Raw genomic sequence first — 19,345 nt, forward strand, 5'->3', positions numbered from 1 at the left:
TTATACGCTGTATCCCTTTCTTATTCTATCTACTGTTCTAAAATTCCTCCTCCATTTCCTCCTCCTCCCCCTTTATTGTCGATGACTAGAGTTTTAATGATTACATCTGGCGGTGGCACAAATTAATTCCTGCCTCTCTGGCAAAAAGCTGTTCCCCACCTGATTATGCAAAGCAGGCCTACATTCCCTCCCTTTGAAGTGCAGGAAAAGCTGCTTAGAGATTCTCCCCCTGAGGAAACACTGCAATATGGGGGAACATCAACAAACCAGAGTTCACACAAAGGTCAGCAACATGGTTAACCCCAATAAAGCACCACTTCATCTCCACATCTTGCTACTTTTGATGTTGTGTTGGTGTAATGATGTACTCGCACCATAGACTGAGGCTACTTTTCAAAGGCACGCTGAACTGGAGCAAAAGTAGGACAGCCAATAAAAATGGATGGAAATGCACCAAATATTGCTTGTGTCTACAGCCCTGCAGAGCAGTTGTATGAAACCTGTGTGAGGCTCTTGCAGCTTTCCTATTTCAGCAATCTTATCTTTGACAGTTCCTCACCAGCTTGCTCATAAACACTAGATAAGGGTTTCCACACATAGCTGCCTTCACTACAACGCACTTTGTCAGTCTGTTAAGTTCAAAAGGTAGAAAAAGCGCAATTTTTTGTGTTATTGTCCACAGTTACTCTCAAAACAACCTCTGCCTCTGCTCTGAGCAATCACAGCCTGATGAAAAGCTTCAACACTGTGGTGAAATAGTCTACTTTTCACAGACACATGTCGCAAGCACAATCCACCCAAGTAATGAACTATTGTAAGATACTGCTGTCTCAATCACACTGAAGGGAGGTCTGATAACAGATTTCACATTCCTTCCATGAGACTTAGAGTGCAATTTAATCAGAGATGGACAATCCAGAGAGGGAGCAACAGGATGAAGAAAGAGAAACTGTGTTAATGGAATCATATTGCTCTTCCCAGTTATTAAACTAATCTTTCAGACAGGACACTCACAGTCTCCTGTGGTGTGTCAATTGAGAAGATCTTTGCAATGCTGTTATGGCACTTTAAATATTTTAAAACAATTATAAGCTAATAAACACATCCATCACAACTTCAGAGAATGGAATATTCTGAATATTTAGTGATGACTGAAGTGAAGACGCAATCAAAATTTAATGAACGTAACCTGACTTACTGACTCAAGGCTCAGAAGATGGAGATTTTGCATGTGAGCATCTGTGGTGGTCTTTAAATGTCATCCTTCATTCTCTAACGACCACTCAAAGAGCATTCAGAAGCTAAGCCTCATGCCATAAGCTCTCAGTCCTCACAGAATAAACTTTGAATGAATTTTTAATGCTACAAGCATATATCATGGAATATTGCAGTCTTGTGGTATTATCAATTTTATTATACAAAGTGGGCAGTGTTATGTATGTGAAGCGGTTTAAAATGGATTTCATCAATAGCTTCCTATTATATAAATGCAGTGTAAGCAGTTTCCACAGTTGCCAAACCCAATAAATGATAAAACAATAAATAAATAAACAAAAGATAAAGAGGGTCTCTTGCATAGAATTAATAAAAAATAAATCTGCAGCAGCTGGTTGTTCTTTCTCCAGCTTAAGAAGTTGTGAATATCACTTTGCTTTGATTTGTTGCCATCAGTTGTGGACCACCAGCTCTATAGAAGTCTTCTTTAGGGTTGCATTGAAACATGCTAGTTAATAACTCTAAATTTCCATTATTTGGCTGCACCATGAGGGCATAAGATTCATTTTAACTAGCAGGAAGTTAAATTTAAACCAACCAAAACATTGTTGAAAAAACAACACATTGGGCTTAATTCACAAACAGAGGGTACGCACAAATTTGTGCTTAAATCGTGTGTACGAACCTTTGACGCAGAGACCTGTGATTCATCAACACTTTCTTACCTGAATTTGTGCTTACTCTGCAAACTAATTCAGAACCTCTGTACACACAAAAAGGATGACCCACTCCCTCAGAATGTTAACACATACAAATTTAACTAAATACATGACATAGACTACTTTCAGTAAAAGAAAAGCAGTCTTCAATAGAGTTCGATAATAAAAACTGTGAACCGACAAAATGTATTACCTAACCATAAAATTGACACATATCCACCCCTATCATAATACTGAATCTTAAATAGATACTTCATTTTAAAATTCAAAAATACCACAATGTACATTTTAAATGCCACAGTTTTGATATCAATAAAATCGCTGACCAGGTGTCATAAATGCAGCGTCTCTCATGGAGGTCAGTTAAAAAGCGTGTTCCTAAATCTAAACTGAGTGAAGACGTGAAATAACTGCATTCCTCATGACTTCATACCAATATTTTCTGAACAAATGACACACACAGCTTCACTGTTCACTCAAACCTATTTATTTGTTCACACAAATATCCAGCAACTGTTTCAATTTATTGTTTATGTTTTTGTTACCCGTTACGATCTCCCTAACAGTACCCAGGAGTGACTGCTGATTATTGATCACCTCATGAAGACAGGGGGGCAGGGGAGTGTGGCTGACACTGCGACGCAGATGTGGAGGTCTGTGGCACCTCCTCCTGAGGCACTGCCAAATGTCCTTGCATGGATGAAATGGGGTGTGGTAGTATGCTGTTTGCAGGTTGTGGGCACACGCCCATCAATTTAGAATGCTTCTGATTCACCACCATACGCACAGTGGTGAGAAGAAAATTGGCTGGAATGCACGTAATCCAATGGTGATTTTACGTTAACACAGGACTTGTGCGCAAAGAACTTTCTACGCATTTATTAGTAAATAAGGCCCATTGTTCCCACTAATAGACCTCTTCTTGAAGAGCACTTTTCTTAATTGGTTGTTTTCTTACACTGTTTCCTCTCATGCCTATTGCTTCTCAACAGGTTTACAGTTGTGAACAAGTGCTGTCCATAAACTTACAGAGACAAAAAGGTATGTGGAAAATGACAGAACATTGTGATGCCAAAACTGTTAATACACAGCAAGCGTAAAACAACAACAGAGAAGTCAAGTCGTGAAGCTAAGTGGTGTTCAATTACTAAGAAGCTATTATGAGCTGATGAAATTAAAGTTGTGGAGAACAAGTTGCCAACCCAAATCAGCCAGGGACCATCCCTCCCGTGCTCCTGCTTATCCACTCAATTTTCAATTTTCCCATCTTTTAAAATGTGCTTCTGCCACCTGTAATTTAAGGAGGACTTTACACCTACCCAGAGCTAGGTGTGAGATTTAGATAGTAATTTGTCTACATTGAAACCTCCGACTTGAACTTGTGTATGGCTGGCTCCTTCCACAGTACTGTTTACGTCATTTCCAGAAAATGGAATTAAATATTTAACCTGTTTAAGGTTTTTTTGTGGTCCTTTTAAGAAAAGCATCAGGATTTTTCAGAAAATAGAGCTCTCCTTGTAAAATCATGTCTGGTTTGAAATTGACACTAACACCCCTTTTCCACACAAGTGGCCTTTGTGCTAGTACTGGGCTGGTGCTTGTTAAAAGATAGTTCAACTTAAGTTTAACTGTCTACAAACCAGCTTGTTTTTCGTCAAAAAGAGCCACATCATTACGTTTCTAAATATGTCACCTTGAGTCCAGTAATGTGCATAACTCACAAATACAAAAAAACACATTGATCTAGATTCAGATGGGTTTTTTCCTTATTGAAATACAAGTGAAAATGGGGTCTTACATTCAGGGCTACTCTTTTTATCATGCCACAATACGTTTAGACCATAGTGGAGCAGTCCACCAGATTTTTATTTTCAATTTTTACTTTCACCTAAACGCCATGTCATATTTTATTTTTTCATCCAAAGAAGAGAACCAGGTCCAGTTCTTCGGTGATTAAAACATAAAGAACAAATGTCTGTTTAGGCACTGGCTCCTAACTGCACTGATAGTGTGAATGATTTCAGTAGTGTTCATTTCTCATTTTGTACTGGTTGGTAAAAGTTTAGTAACTGTAAATGTAGAAATGTACAAAACACTGAGAACAGATGCTTTGCCCGTGAGTGAACGGACATCACTCATTGCACACCTTGCTCGTGTCTGAGTCAAGAAGTTGACCGTCTTTACCTGAATGTGGCAACACTTCCATATTTATCCAACAGTCTAAAATACTTCTGCTATAACCTTCCTTCTCTTCAAGTGTCTAAAGCTGGAACTGTGCAGAGTTTACACTGTCTCTTTTTGTGAGGATGAGTTGCAAGCAAGTCCCATAAGGTGAACCCTGAGGTAACAGCAGCAGTACAAACAAAAATGTGTATGTTTGGTTCCATTTGTTCCTGCATATCTTCTCTGCACAGGAGGATACATGCTATTTTTTCCTTCTAATCCGAGACAAAAACATGGGTCCCCAGGTCTTGCCAGGCTGAGGCACCACTAAAATACCGAGCCTGTGATGATAACAGGACACAGTACCGTTGTGTGACTGCAGGGAGGGCTTTTGGAGTGTCTGTCCATGATCAGGGTGTGCAGGTCTAAATGTAAAATATTTTGATAAAGGAATGGCAATCTCATCCCACAGGTCTTCAGGTTCAGCTTGAGGACAATCTTTCAGCACTGTTTCAACCACAGCGTAGTTCTCTGCACTGGAGAGTGTGCAAGTGGAATACACCACAACGCCTCCTGGACGCACTGCTAACAGTGCAGACCTGCAGGAAGGAGAAATTCTACACTTAATAAAAAGTGACTGACTTACCAATTCAAACGCAGCGAGTTTTATCTAAATTGTTACCTCTTATGTGGTTTTTATGCATGTCATTAACATATCTAGTTTTACCTTCTTAATTAGAATTCATAATAATGCAATTGACCACAAATGAAACAGCCCCCACCCAGAACCCTTACAGAGCTGCTTGTCAGACATACCTGCCAAATAACTTATAATTTTTGCATGTCAAGTTATCAGAGAACTGTTTAAAATGCAAGAAATGTTTTATAATTCTTCATCAAAACAAACAAAAAAAAACACTTAATATGTTGTTAGTAACTTTAGTGTGTGAACTTATTGCAGACATATATTTAAGCTTGAGGTGGGGCTTACTTGAGCAGCTGAGCCTGGAGCGCAGGCAGTCTGGCTCTTTCCTTCAGTTGCTGCTCCCCCTTCTGGCTGCTACTGGAATACAACCAGCTCCTGTCATTGGAGCAGGGGGCATCCACTAACACCTGCAACAGAGGGAGAGTGGGAGATGAATATCAGATGGGCAAACGTAAGATAAAATAATATTGTAACTAAGGTCATTATAAAAAGTAGGTTCAAGAAGAAAAGGCTAAGCAGCAAGAGTATTTGATTAATTAATGGAGGTAAGAGCAGATAAATCTGTGCAATAATTAAAGAAAAGGTAAACGTTACCCCACAGCACCTGCATCATCAAAGGAGAAATCTGGGTCAGTCAGGGTGAAGATAGAAAACTTGCTAAAACTCATCTTCAGCTTATTACAAATGGTAGGAAATTATGTTAAATATGAAGAGTCCTCAGCGTACTCCACTAAACTGTCCAAACTGTAATAATAATTTTAAAAACCCCAGCACCATACAGCTGTACATTAGGTTTATGCTACGCTTCCCCTTTTTTTGTTAAGCCTCTTCACTCTCTAGTCTCTGCTCTCTTTTTTTCAATATTTTGTTCCACTATCAGTCATTTTGAGTTCTTTGATTCCTCAGTCATTTGTCTGCCTCTTCTTGGCTTATTAGCGTCTGTTCAAAGGCTTCATGTTCTTGTTCATTTCTAGCCACGGCTTCTGAAAAGAAGTGTAAAAAATCCCTCACGTGTACGTACTCTTTACAGTACCCACCTTGTCATACACTCTTGATTCACTTTGGCCAAAAGAGCGTCCATCCTGTGCTGACACAATCACTTTTGTGCTTAGTGAGTGAGGCAGAAAAGACTCCAAGGTTCTGCTCAGCCAAGCTCTTCTGTGTGGGTCCAGTTCATTACAACAAAGAAGTTCTGGAACATAACAGAACATTTTTATTTATTACTTCTGTATAATGCAAACTGGAAATTGACTTCAATTTCACCTAAGCCAGCTATTTTTAAAACACTATTTTGCTTGTGGAAAAAAAGCTCCACATTTTCAAAAACACTTTTCCTGACTAGTTACTGTGCTCTTCAGCAATAAAGTAATGTCATACCTGGGGTAGCACACTGCATTATGGCTATGGCTTTGCCTCCAGGAGCAGAACATAGATCCAAAACCTTCTCCCCATCTCTGACTTGTAGAGCGAGCACTGGAAGCAAGGAGGCAGCATTTAGGAGGTAATACTGCTTCAGGTGACCAGGCCTATGGGCCTGAGAAGGAAACCGCACTGGATACGGGTGAATATAACATTGAAAGTCCTGAGAGAGGGATGGAGATGTCCTGTTATTGGGAGAGCACTCGGGGATGCAGTGAAGTTGTTGCAGAGACTTGTTCCCTGCCTCGTATGCTGAACTTGACACCTCTGAAGGGCCACTGGAAAGCAACGTAGGAATGTCTGATTGCAGCAGCAATGAGGAAAAGCCTTGTGACTGGAGAATCTGTGTAATGTCTTTTGCACTGCTGAAGCGGTTGAGCATGACTCCATATTGCCAAGAATGAGGGTCCAAGAGCACAGTTCTGTAGCAGAGAAAGAATTCAAATGAAGTAGGAGTAAAAACATTTTTCTATAAATGCTACAGAAATTATTACAGACAAAATGTACCTAGCAGGTGCCCACAGGTCACCAAGTTCTTCACTGTACTGTTTGTCAAAATGGTTCAGTACCAATGGACATGAAGGTCTTTGCTTTTTGCGCCTTTTTGTCACCTGTTGAAACAGACTTGATCAGATAATAATAATAAAGGTAAAAACCCAAGAGGGCATCATAATAATGTTACAGATTTGTAACTGTGAAACTGTGAAATCTATCAGTTTTCAGTTCATTGAGACCTATATATCAACAATTCATGTCACATTTACGTGAACTAAATACAAAAGTTTTGCCTGTTGAAAAAAATCAGTTTAAATTTGTCAATATCAGCTTTGAAGAGGAAAATCTTCAAACTAGATCATAAATGATTTCCCTTTTGTTACATGAACTCAGGCTAATTATACACCACATTATTGTCAAGTGATCTTTAACTAAAAGCTAAATTTGTAGTTTAACAAAATGGCAGAGACAGAAAACACGACACATAAATGATCCTAAATGATTGTTTACCTGGCTATTGGAGGTCCCTTTTTGCTCCTGGAGTTGTAAAACATCCTTGGCACTTGTATGACAGTAGACGTTACACGACCACAGACACAACGGAAAAGTTGGTGAGAGCTCTTGAAATTTAAAGCAAAAGGCTCTCCGCACAATGTTTACTTTGTTTAACGTTATTGGGTACATGTAAGGAGATGTAAGACTTCATGAGATCAGTTCGAAAACGACGGATAAATGACTCGTACGTCAATGAAATCCGTCCGACCGAAACTTTGAGTTTCATTAGTTCCACCTGTTATCCCCCCTTGCAGCGTCCGTACGGCCAGGGCCCAGTACTGAATAAATACGGTTGCTTGATTATGTACGGTAACATGACAATATAGTTACCGTAACGTAAGAACATTTTTAACAAAGGGACTTTGGCAATGATCGACTTGGTTAGAGGTATATTTGTGTTCATCTTAGCAGTTGATTTGACTAAGTAGTTCAAAAAGATTGAAATGCTTACTTCCCGCCAATCCAGCAAGATGTCTTCTCCAAGGAAAACAAGATAAGTAGGAGAGTGTGAAGTTAGTGTGAATGTCACAGAGCTTGAGTTTTCTCAATCAACGTTTTATGCTATAAGTTGGTATATGAAATGCGAAAAGGTGTGTTTTCGCCAGTAAACTAGGTATAAACTTTCGGCGCTAATGCCCCCCTTTAGTGGGTGTGGTTAACTCAGTGCGCAAGTCTGCGTAATGCCAAATCTAGAGACATGTAAATGATACAATTTAGCACCGCATTTCTGAAAAATGTAATACGTTTTTTCATCTCCGGATTATTAGATACCGTTTTAGAATGTAGTGATCAATTCCCAGTGTTATTCTTTTGGTCCAAAGTTTCATGTAGCATATGTTAGCATATCTTCTGTACTTTTAAAGCACAACACTGAAAAGACACAAATAAACAGAGATACACAACTCTAGCTTAACAAAATAATGATGTACCCATCTTCCCCACATATTTTGCAAATAAGGATACTCTTAAAGGGACTGTGAGGAGTCACTACATGATCTTGCAAAAGTCCCCCTTCTAGATATATGCCTAATTGCAATTCACACTTTGTAGTTTATTAGCATCAATATGACAGGTTACAGGCTATTTCAAAATTCTACTTCTTAGCTTCCCAATCGGGTCGGGCAGGACCACATTGGTTCACGGCATGTCTAGGTCTCAAACACAATATGACACTGGCTGTGATTTATTTTGTAGCGATGGTGGACACTGGGGCCTAACTGTCAGACAGCAAAAAAAGATACCCAGGAGAGTGATAGCACAGGGGCTATACTGTTTGTGATCATGTCCATTCCATGTGCAGCAGTTATTCTGCCGTGGTTTGTTCAAACATGAGAGTCAATAAAACGAAGAGTGAGGTTATGTTCGCTCTGTTAGATGTTAGTAGATGAACAATGGCAGGAACATGACCAGGATTCACTAACTTAACAAATAACGGACATGTCTTAGCACCAGACTACCAATAGCGCTACTTAGCCGGCCACTATGTTTGCTCGATGTCACGTTTCAAGCAGTAGTGCTACTTAACTGTACTGATGACCTTACCTCAGCACTTGACTAAAAAGTTGTCTTGAACAAAGGAAATTTGATTCAATCTGGTCTCTATTTTATTCCTAAACAAACACACCTTGCTAGAAGTAGTTTACAACAGTGTACATGAGACTCCAGGCCAGAAGGTGGCGAGGCAGTCCAATTACAATAGATCCTCCCCATAGTATTCTTAAACAAGGAACAATAATAAACCACTGATGCAAAAATGCAATACCCAAAAGAGCTATCTGATAAGCAGTTGCATAATAAAAACCTTTTTCAATCTATAGGCTGCATCAAGGTTAAAGTAAAGTACAGAGTACTAGCAAGTGTCTTTCCAAATCAGAGGTCCTGCTGGATACATATGGAACTTTTAAGGATGCAACCTAAGTCCAGAACAGCATCTATATCAATTGTATCGCTATGTTTGCGCAGAGTTATTGCAACATGTATCTACCACAACCTCACCATTCTTGGTTTTGTTTATATGTAGTCTGAGGTACTGATGGCAGCTTTAAGATTATCAATTTGTATATCCTAATTTTCCCTCAAAGAGAGAGAGTGCTGTTCCTTTTCATATACAAACAAAAATAACCAACCTTGGAAAAAAACACTGACACATAAAGGAGAATGAACATTTTACTTCTGTTATTGGTGGAATATTTGTTAACAAAAATGTTTGATTAAATATACAATATAATGGCAGAGCCACCATTTCAAATGATTTGGGTTCACCAGAGTTCCATACAGCTGTGGGGTTCACAATCTTATAAGAGATACAAGAATAAGCACCATGTGAGTTGATATATCCTACCATTCCAGGGCATCTCAAACTTCTAATGCTTTTAACCATGTTTCTCTTTTCAGACTTGCCATTTGCAAAGGCCTGCCTAGTTTACATTGCAAACAGGATAAGGAATGCAACCATCAGACAGAAAAGACCCATAGCTTCAGACAAAGCAAAACCCAGGATGGCGTAGGAGAACAGCTGCTGCTTCAGAGAAGGATTCCTGTTGAGAAATAGACCAACAGCTGAGACAAGGTGGAGATATCAAGTAATTGGCTACATCTGCAAAGATATTTCATTTTCTAGTTTTAAATTAGAGATACAACCCAAATCATAGGGTATGAAAATATATAATTAATATATAATAATCATTGATAATCATTGATTGATTAATAAATGCAGAATATCAAGTTATGGTGGAAGTGTCCAAAACAAACAGATGATGTGTTTAACTTACCTTGCATATCCAATAATAAGGCTACCGAACACTGTTCCGATTCCAGCTCCGGATCCAGCCACTCCCACAGTGGCAGCTCCTGCTCCAATGAACTTTGCAGCAGTGTCGATGTCACGGCTCACAGCACTGGTCTGGAATGCCCTCACCGCCACCTGCTGCTGGGAGGCTACAAGACTCTGTGGTGCCAGGAGAGAGGCAGTCTAGAAAACAAGAATGAAGGTTAGTACACAACACTTAGGAACAAGATCACAAAGTGACACTGCTATAAATAAAAACATCTCTTCAATGAATACTCCTCTGAATGTTGCGCAAATATTGCCTTTATACTTGTCACCTCAATAGATGCTGAGGTTTTACTTACAAAAACAGAGTATTTACCTAACCTGAGCATTTATCTGGATTACTTAAAGCATATATAAGGTCACTACATTTTGTGTTGTGATATTTTATGGTTTATGTCTTTGCTGATCTTCTTTAGTGTGCATGAGTGTTACTGTGTGTAAAGTACTCAATTGAAATCTCACTGCACCTGTCTCATTTAGTACCTTATCTGGTTTAAGATTAAGTAGCTGTGTAAAGTATACACTAAACAGCAATAACATAAAAGGACCATTGGGACATGTTTCTTATTGGTTAACAGGTGTATTGTAGAGCCTAAGAATGTATTTTACTTTATTTGTTTGTAAAAAATGGTTCTGTTACATGACATTGTATTTGAACTTACAGGAATTTTAAAGGTAACAAGAATAACAGATCAACTTAAAAATAATTATAGTAGCTCAGAAGTACCCTTTCTCTGAAAACTCATGAAGTCTCCATATTAGTTAATATTGTTGATGTAAAAGGCAGCTTACCTCTCCTTTTCTGGCATCTGAGACTACTGCTGCAGAGAGTGGTCTATACAGAGCCCGAGATCCAGCACGGATCTGCAACAAGACAAGACATACACACATACACAAAAAGCTCCATATTTAAATAAATATAAAAAGGTAAATTAACAGTGTACGCCAGCTCAATGTTTAGCCTGAGTTGTGCCTAAATAATGTGCACACACACACAGGGGTGCCCTTGCAGGTGAGAATACTGACTGACTTTAGCAGTGAGTCAAAGACGGCTATCTTCATACAGCTGAGTGTCATTGTTAGCGGGCACAAGTCTACTGCTGTTAAACTGCAGTAGTCCTAACGCACTAAAGCAAACGAATGCCATAATAACAGATATATACTAGTAAGGTACAAAAAGATCTCCATTCATTCATGCAGGCTTACCAGAGAGGGCGTGGAGACGAACCTAGCACAGGCATACATTATGAAGGAACGTAATGGTCAGGTCAACCAAAGGATCTGGCGTGAATTCAGTGTTCACCGTCTGTGGAAAACAACACATGAATTGCAGCAAGGTCAAATAATATTTTTTCCACCTACTTGTTGTTTTTCAGAATAGCAAAGTACAAAGTGTGCATACTAGACGCACACAAGTAAGGTCAAGATTAGCAACAAACCGAACAGTGGAGCTTCAACGAGCTAATTTTAACTAAAGAAAGGCCTAACACGTCTATGATCAATAAAGCTACACATGTTAGTAATAACAAACATGTGTCGCAGTTATTTCATAAACTCTAACACAGTTTAAGACAGAGGAGGTTAGCTCTCACCGGCTTGAAGTAGAGGTCGAAGACACGAGAAGCAAGCGCATGCGCAATGTAACCTTAAGGGGTTGACTTCCGGTGTGAAGACGATAGTGCCAATCTTTATAGAAGCATGAGAGGGCGCTATTACTCAGTCCAGGGAGTCCATATCAGTATCACAGACTGATGAAGTACAGAATGTTCCAAAGTCAATGAAAGACACAAGTTTCTTTTTAAGTTAAATGTAGTGATCGTTCGGTATCTTTGTCGAAGTTGAAAATTGAATATTTCTGAATGTTTTGTGCTCAGTGATATCTGCAACAGCTTCCAATAAGCCATTCACAGTTGATATATTGTCAATACTGAGTTGTGTTAATTAATTGTTGAATAATTGTGCTATTAAGAATTATTGACAGCAAAGGGTAGATTGCCTACTCTGATTTTTTGTGTCTGAGCTGTGTGCTTATAAGTTCACATAACCAGGTAGAAACGGTCATAATCAGAACCAGTCATTTTCCACGTCTCCGTCAGGGTGTTAACACTACTGATTGGTATTTTCAAAATTTTTGAGTTCTTTTTGTATCCTTCCTCATTCAAATACTTTTTCTCCTTTGTCCAGTTCTTTAGCTTTTTCTATGACTCAGTTTGCAGTAAATCTCCATATGGAACATGCAGGGCTTTCTTCAGAGCTCACTGGCTGAAGAAACTCACTGACTATTTATAAATGGGCACTAATTACAATCAAACAACTTACCTCCATCAGTGTCAACCTGTTTGATTATCAGGCCAACCAGGGGTATGTAAACTTTTGATGAGGGTCATTTGGGTTATTTTAGTCATCATGATTTAGGGCACAAATAATTAATATATAATAACAGTCAACGAGAAAAAAAGGCTTAACCCAAGCGCTGTCTCCACATAAAAGAAAAGTTTTCTGCGTGATCATATTTCCTAATGCCATTTTTTTTTTAAATGGGCATTAATTTCACATCTTGTGCAAGGGTATGTTAGAAGCTGTATGAAGATGTACTCTAGGTATAGACGTATTGTACACAAAATTTTATATATAAATTTTTATATAAATTTTTATATAAATTTTTTAAAGTGGAATGAGGAAAAAACTATGTACAGGAAAATGATGCACGTTTAAAGACTGTCCCATTATTTCACGGATTAAAACAGTAATGTAAACAACAAGCCACAAGTGGGCAGCAAAACACAATCTAGATTTTTTTGGTAATAGTGAAATCTAAATTCTGCCTGTAGATGAGCATGCAGGGATGTTTTAGGCTGCATTGTATGCGAGAAATGTATTTAAAATGCAGATAAATTACTGAAGTAGCAACAGAAATTAGTAGAGACTGACACGCAGCCATCTCACTTTAATGACGTTATAAAAATTAAGATTTAAAGCTTTGATTTTATTGAAAAGTGGTTTTACATTTTTTAACTATGCTAAATATGGATTAGACATTTTTGGTTGCATTATGGGTGAAAAATTACTAGTGCATTAAGGAATCATGGTTTCACTACGGCCTTCATTTCTCAGTTACAAAGTGGTGGGTAGTAAATGGGAAGTGTGATGCAACCGTGTGTAGAATTTCTGTGTTTCATCCTTTTTTTTCCCTTTTTTTATTTTGCCTCCAAGCGTTTCTGTCAGAATTATATGAACCAATTCTTTCAAATATTGTGGAGGTAGCCTCTATAAAGTGCAGTTGGTTAATATATTTTTTTAATTGACTAAGACATCTCTTTGCATCCATATTGCTGGAAAATTACTACAATAACAATGATGTCCCTTGATCCAGTAATATAAAAGCAATGACCTCCACGCTGTCTTAACAAAGAAGCAATAACACATCCATCTGGTCTTTGCATTACGCCCTTGTTCACCTTAACATATTGCATCAAGCGGATGTCCTGCTGATTCTAAATGTATCTCTAAATTCAAATTAAATATTTATATCACCCTAGTTTAAAGTGGGCTTCCCCTTTTCGAGGATTCATCCTTGGCCGCCCCCGCAGAGGTACGCTCTCCATTTGGCGATGCGGAAGGGAGATTCCTCAGCCCTTCCAGTCATACACCCCCTCCTCTGTGTGATGTTACCCTTACGCACCACTATTATGAGCAGAGACGTGATTCTCTGGGCGAATCCCTGCCGACGTCACTCCAATCCCGTATAAATACACAGAGCTACGGCTCTGTCCAGACTCAAGCCAAACCGCTTTTCGGAAACAAGAACTCTTATAACTAAGGATTACTGGATTGCCATCGTTGGATTTGATTCCCACAATCAAGTAAGTGTCTTAACGGCAATGGAGACTTTCTGGGCATTTTTATTTCCTTCTTTTATAATCTTACACTTATGGTCAGATTAGGACTATATTTATGCGGGAAAGAGATTTTTGTGTTCGTTATGCAGGCATGATGTTTTAACTTTCAAATGTGAATTTCAGGGATGAACATTTTAAGGATAATTTCTCTGTCTTTTTCATATTGAAACGCATTTCTTTAAACGTGTGAGTAGAAATTTACGCATGCCCTATCTATCCACAGATCATTGGTATTAGCATAATGACTTTGAACAAAGGTGACAAATTGCGGAACATGGACAAAAGAAGAGGAAGCATGCCTTTTCCCATGAATCTACCAAACCTACACCGGAGAAGCATGCCCGTGGACGACCGGGACCTGCGCGCAACAATGCCACAGACGGGCCAAACGGACGAGCTGTCCAACCTACTGCGCTGCACGTCCTACTCTCCAAGCGACCAGCACCGAGGCAGCTGTGCGTCTGACTCCTCCGACTCCGTCATCTCCACTGGTAGCGAGACTGAGTCCCAAGTGTACAAGGTGGTTCTCCTCGGGGAGCACGGAGTCGGCAAGTCCAGCCTGGCGCGCGTCTTTGGAGGAGTTGAGGATGCTGGTCACGACTGTGATGAACCAGGTAAATGGTGATGCTGGGGAGGATGAGTCATCAATACTAGAAACCCCCCACACACTCAATATATTCATTGTCTATGAAGATGCATGTGATAATAAGGCATATCAAAGGTCAATCCACTCATCTTGTATGATACATAATGTATTGTGTTGTCAGTGCTTGGACAATAGAGGACAGCTTTGAAGTGTCTGACATGATAAGCTGGGAGACCAATTCATAATTTTCAAACTATTTTACCTTTTATCTTAAAGCATATACACACAAAACACAGAGCAACTCAAAAGCAATTAGCACCTTTATTAAGTCTTCCATTTTATTTACTCGTGAGGACAGTAGACAAATGGACAATCTATAAAGTCGCAATAGAAAAACAAACGGGGTTCTTATCTTTGCACGCAGGAGGGTACACGTATTGATTATTGCTATTTCCATCTGCAGAGAGGCACTAGCTCTGCTCTCAGTTCCACAGCTGTCAGAAACACATTCGCTAGCATAATGTGAAGGGAAAAATATTAAAGGCTGGTGACTACTTGGATCACAGGGTTGCAATCGACTTTCTGCTTTAATGTGCAGACTTAAACAAAGGAAATTTTTTTTTGCAGCAGCCAGTGTGAGGAAACCAAAAGCACTCACTGATAACAAACATGGCTGCTGAGATAGGAGATGATTCGCCTTTCCCAGGAAATTTCTGACAATACTATTTCTTTTTTCCTCCCTAGGAAACACCTATGACAGATGTATTCTTGTTGATGAAGAAGAGGCGTCCATCATGCTGTATGACATCTGGGAACAGGTGAGTTATATATCCTTCATGCTGCAATTCACACTGGTTCTGTACATTACACTGGTAACAGATGGCATCTGCTGTGTATGAAGCTAAACATGGGATCTTTTTCTGTCCTGAAGGATAACAGTCAGTGGCTGAAGGAACAGTGCATGAGGATGGGAGACGCCTACATTATTGTGTATTCAGTGACAGACAAATCAAGCTTTGAGAAGGCATCAGAGCTGAGGATTCAGCTGCGCCGGGCCAGGCAGTCAGAGAACATTCCCATAATCCTTGTGGGCAACAAGAGTGACCTGGTGCGGTCCAGAGAGGTATCTGTTGATGGTAAGTCAGTATTTCTAACTTTCACACTTAAAGTAGATCTAAGATGTAAGAGGTGCTGAGCTAATGTAAATCTTTAAACCTAGAAGAAGTGGGTTTTCAGAACCTGGACTCTAAAAGTATTTTATTTCACTTTTAAGACACATGAGAAATTTAAAAAAAATTCATAATTAATTCTGTTTGTTAAGTTTGATCATCTCTGTAAGGACCAGCCTTCATTACTCACTTGACTGAACAGGCTCAGAATCAGGCCTAGTTCCAAAAATTCAGTGCAAACTAAAACTATTTCCAAATAATTCTGATTCCTGTCACTCAGTAAATGCTAAGTAGGGCCACCACTTTCAAATTTTAGCCTTAACAGACTGAATGTTTTCCTAATGAACATCTGCCAGATTCTCATCTTCTATTCTGCTTCTTTTCTTCATTGCAGAGGGAAGTGCCTGCGCAGTTGTATTTGACTGCAAGTTCATTGAGACATCTGCCTCCCTTCATCACAACGTGCAGGATCTTTTCGAGGGCATCGTCAGACAGATCCGCTTGAGGAAAGACAGCAAGGAGGAGAATGCACGGCGCATGGCCAACTGCAGACGAAGGGAGAGCATCGGCAAGAAAGCCAAACGGTTTCTGGGCCGCATGGTCGCACGCAAGAACAAGAAGATGGCTTTCAGGCAGAAATCAAAGTCCTGCCATGACCTGACTGTTCTCTGAGGGACAGGAACAGACGGGACAGACGGACATTCTTTTCTTTGGCCTCTGAAGACCAGACGCTGTGTGTGTTTTAACACTAACCCTAAAGGACTAATAGAGCTGTACAGGAATATATTTTTATTTTTTAGACACCTACAAAAAGAGAGGACTCAATTGATAAAGGAGATCTCATTATCACAATAATGATGATAACCTGCATGAAGATTTGCAGTCATTATTTTCTTTTCTTTTATGTCTGCCTTAAACATGTTGCTGTCATAGTGTGATCTGTTTGTATGGAAAAAATCTCAAAGACTTGTTTCTTTTTTTTTCTTCTTTTTCTAATGAGTTGCAAAGATTGCCTTGCTGTTGAGATATTGTTGAGCTCCTTTATTGGAGAGAATGGATGTATATAATATAGCATGAATGATGCCGAAAGCAACATACATCTCATTATCCTGACAGACGTAGTAAAGGATCACAGTTCTTGGTCATCTGGAGTCATTTTTACTTGAAGCGTGGTACGCAGGTTCGTGCCTCAGCCAAGATACTGAGGACTAGTCATGAATAAGAAAAAACTTGTGTTGTCTTCTGTTTTTCCATAACATTAAACCCAGTTTGTGAATGTATGAGTAATAGAGCAATAAGTTATTTCAGTCTTGTGAACCTTGAGATTTATGTGAGATTCTTTGTTTACGTTGATTTCCTTTTTCAATAAAATATAAAAACAAAACACAAAATCTTCTCTGTACTTTCTTCTTAAAGCAAAGTGTCAAACCGAATACCAAAGAAAATAAAAAAAACGATGTTGTTTAGGTGATTTACATGCTCAGGAATAATAATGTGATGGTATCAGTGAAATGGAACCTCAGTGGCCATTGGTTTTACAGGAAGGAAACAAGGTAGTTAGGCATGTTTATTTGAAGGTGTTAACCATTAATCCACCAAAGGAGTACAAGTGTGCAATTTTTCCACCCAATTTAAACTCCTCTCACACCTCTTGGAGGGAGCACACACAACATTTGGAGAAGGTAAGATTCACAACCTTTGTTTAGAAACTGAAGTATAATTCAATATGTTTTGTTACTTAACTATTAGAGCCTTTTGGGCATCTTATATTTCTACCTCCATGCACTTTTATTTAGTTACAGAACACCCAGTTCGTTGTTTTACTCTAGACACTTAACTGGACTGTTAAATTTCATTATTCATTTATACTTGTTGCAATTGCTGCTTTAGACATCTTGCTTTTTATTTTGCATAAAGTAAAGAAAAATATGTACAAATTTTGAAATTTGTATGCATGAAAAATTCCATCGTGGTGAATCAGTAACAAAGCAGAAATTATGTTGATTGTTGGCTGAGACCATGTGGTCTGAAATGCTATGAATCTGCCACATATTACAGGGACTCATGGCTGGCAAAAAAGCTACTCCAATGTACATCATAGAGATCATAGTAAGTTTTATTTATTTCTCTGAAAATCCTCAAGAAAACATCCAGAATGTTGCTAAATCATTGATATTTTGTTTTGCAGTTGGTGACACTTTACACCTTTGTACCTCTGTGTTCTGGAGCAAATGTTAAAATTGGTGTCCCAGAAAACTATGATGGTATTTTCCCATGGTATCTAGCTAAGGTAAGGCATTTTAATTGACTTAGATACAGCAGACTACTTATGTGCTTACAATCACAGCCTTTGGATTCATATGTAAGTCAGATGAATTTTCAAATCTTATTATAATCAGCTGTTTTAAGACAAATGTAACTTTTTTCCCCCACCCATTAGAAAAAATGGCAAATGTATCAACATATAATTTCAGTAGATGTTAGTAGAAACTGGCATAGTTAACTGTTCAAAAGGTCCAAAACCCTGCTGTTGATTCAGCATTTAATTTGATGCCATGGAAGAGACCTCAGCATTGATCTGTTGAATATCTGTTAAGAATAAATGCTTCTTGCCACCTTGGTTGGGCCTGTCTAGAAATGTGTTTAAATAAAGACCACCTCCACTTTATAGGCAGACGAAAGAGCCAGAGCTGCATTACTTTCTATTTTTTTCAATACCATCTGCACTGAAAGCTGGAGATGAACATGCTGCCGTCATCACCAGACTATAATTGGCTTGTTCACAATGCTTCTCAGGCATCAGACCCAGCCTCTGCACTCAGTCTGCCTTGGTGGCGGGTGTAGTGCTTTGTCCATACATGTCACTCAGACATCCTCTGGATTGTGCATCAGAACAAGGATCTGGCTCTTTAGGTTTTTTGTTTAGTGACGTCATCATACCTTTTATCACACATAGTCATCTCTTCAATCTTTGTGTTGGACTAAGTGTCATCAAATTTCTAGAAACAGCGTGTCAATGGACAGCATGGGGGAGCTGGATAATAAGTGCTCTTTGGGTTTTTAAATGGAAAGGACAATGATTGCAAGAACAAAATTAATTCAAGGTGAAATCTCCTCATGATAGTCTGCTCATCAGAGAGCTGCACTTGTTCTCCTACTTTAAATTATTGCATGATGAATTTAGAAAGTCTTCCAAAAACACCAACAAAAGAGTAAATGTTTTGTAGTCGTTCTCTGTGTGCTCAGCCCTAGAACACTATTACTCCTAAAAGAGGACAATAGGACCCTGAATCAGTTTCATATTTAAAAGGACCTTTGTTTACAGCTGTACATTGTGAACACCGTGTGCTTTTGTAGTTTGAGCTTATCTGCACAATCCTGCATTGTGAAGGGTCGTAATAACATTGCTTTGGTCAGGCATGTTGAGTTGAAGGGTGTTGAAAAACACTTTTAAGGCAACTATGGTACAATTTTCTATTTTTCACATCGTTAACAAATCCCTGACAACCTTGTAAAGCAATTATGTGCTGCTTCGTCTCCTAATAACTTTCAAATTCTCCAATATGTCTATGAGTCATCTGTGCCT

The 19,345-nt window shown here is 38.9% G+C and overlaps 4 protein-coding genes across 5 annotated transcripts in view; 2 read left to right on the forward strand and 2 right to left on the reverse strand.

Moving 5' to 3' along the window:
• Positions 1–2,200: 2,200 nt before the first annotated feature.
• nsun3 (NOP2/Sun RNA methyltransferase 3) lies at positions 2,201–7,493 on the reverse strand. The gene is made up of 6 exons (XM_074666206.1): positions 7,228–7,493; positions 6,730–6,833; positions 6,181–6,644; positions 5,841–5,995; positions 5,089–5,210; positions 2,201–4,696 (listed from the first exon to the last, which is right to left on the reverse strand). The coding sequence occupies exons 1-6, from the start codon at positions 7,399–7,401 to the stop codon at positions 4,360–4,362; spliced, it is 1,356 nt and encodes a 451-aa protein (XP_074522307.1). The 5' UTR covers positions 7,402–7,493; the 3' UTR covers positions 2,201–4,359.
• Positions 7,494–9,555: 2,062 nt separating this feature from the next.
• Positions 9,556–11,770, reverse strand: LOC141787647 (ATP synthase F(0) complex subunit C3, mitochondrial-like). 2 transcript variants are annotated; one of them, XM_074666212.1, is made up of 5 exons: positions 11,698–11,770; positions 11,312–11,411; positions 10,898–10,969; positions 10,044–10,243; positions 9,556–9,809 (listed from the first exon to the last, which is right to left on the reverse strand). In XM_074666212.1, exons 2-5 carry the CDS (start codon positions 11,348–11,350, stop codon positions 9,695–9,697), a joined length of 426 nt encoding a protein of 141 aa, XP_074522313.1. In that variant the 5' UTR covers positions 11,351–11,411; positions 11,698–11,770; the 3' UTR covers positions 9,556–9,694. The 2 variants fall into 2 exon arrangements, with proteins under 2 accessions (XP_074522313.1, XP_074522314.1); XM_074666213.1 differs by lacking the exon at positions 11,698–11,770 and adding an exon at positions 11,545–11,670.
• A 2,014-nt stretch (positions 11,771–13,784) lies between these two features.
• rrad (Ras-related associated with diabetes) lies at positions 13,785–17,138 on the forward strand. The gene is made up of 5 exons (XM_074666496.1): positions 13,785–13,968; positions 14,228–14,618; positions 15,335–15,408; positions 15,522–15,726; positions 16,154–17,138. The coding sequence occupies exons 2-5, from the start codon at positions 14,246–14,248 to the stop codon at positions 16,429–16,431; spliced, it is 930 nt and encodes a 309-aa protein (XP_074522597.1). The 5' UTR covers positions 13,785–13,968; positions 14,228–14,245; the 3' UTR covers positions 16,432–17,138.
• Positions 17,139–17,823: 685 nt separating this feature from the next.
• cdh16 (cadherin 16, KSP-cadherin) overlaps positions 17,824–19,345 on the forward strand; it is a 31,252-nt gene continuing 29,730 nt past the window's right edge. The window contains exons 1-2 of the mRNA XM_074666215.1: positions 17,824–17,868; positions 17,948–18,049. Of these exons, the coding sequence (XP_074522316.1) occupies positions 17,824–17,868; positions 17,948–18,049 (147 nt within the window). The remainder of the gene's footprint in view (positions 17,869–17,947; positions 18,050–19,345) is intronic.

Source organism: Halichoeres trimaculatus, unplaced genomic scaffold, assembly GCF_033239565.1.
Source record: "Halichoeres trimaculatus isolate MK-OKI-2021-1 unplaced genomic scaffold, fHalTri1.1 fHalTri1_scaffold_3, whole genome shotgun sequence".
Lineage (NCBI taxonomy): Eukaryota > Metazoa > Chordata > Actinopteri > Labriformes > Labridae > Halichoeres > Halichoeres trimaculatus.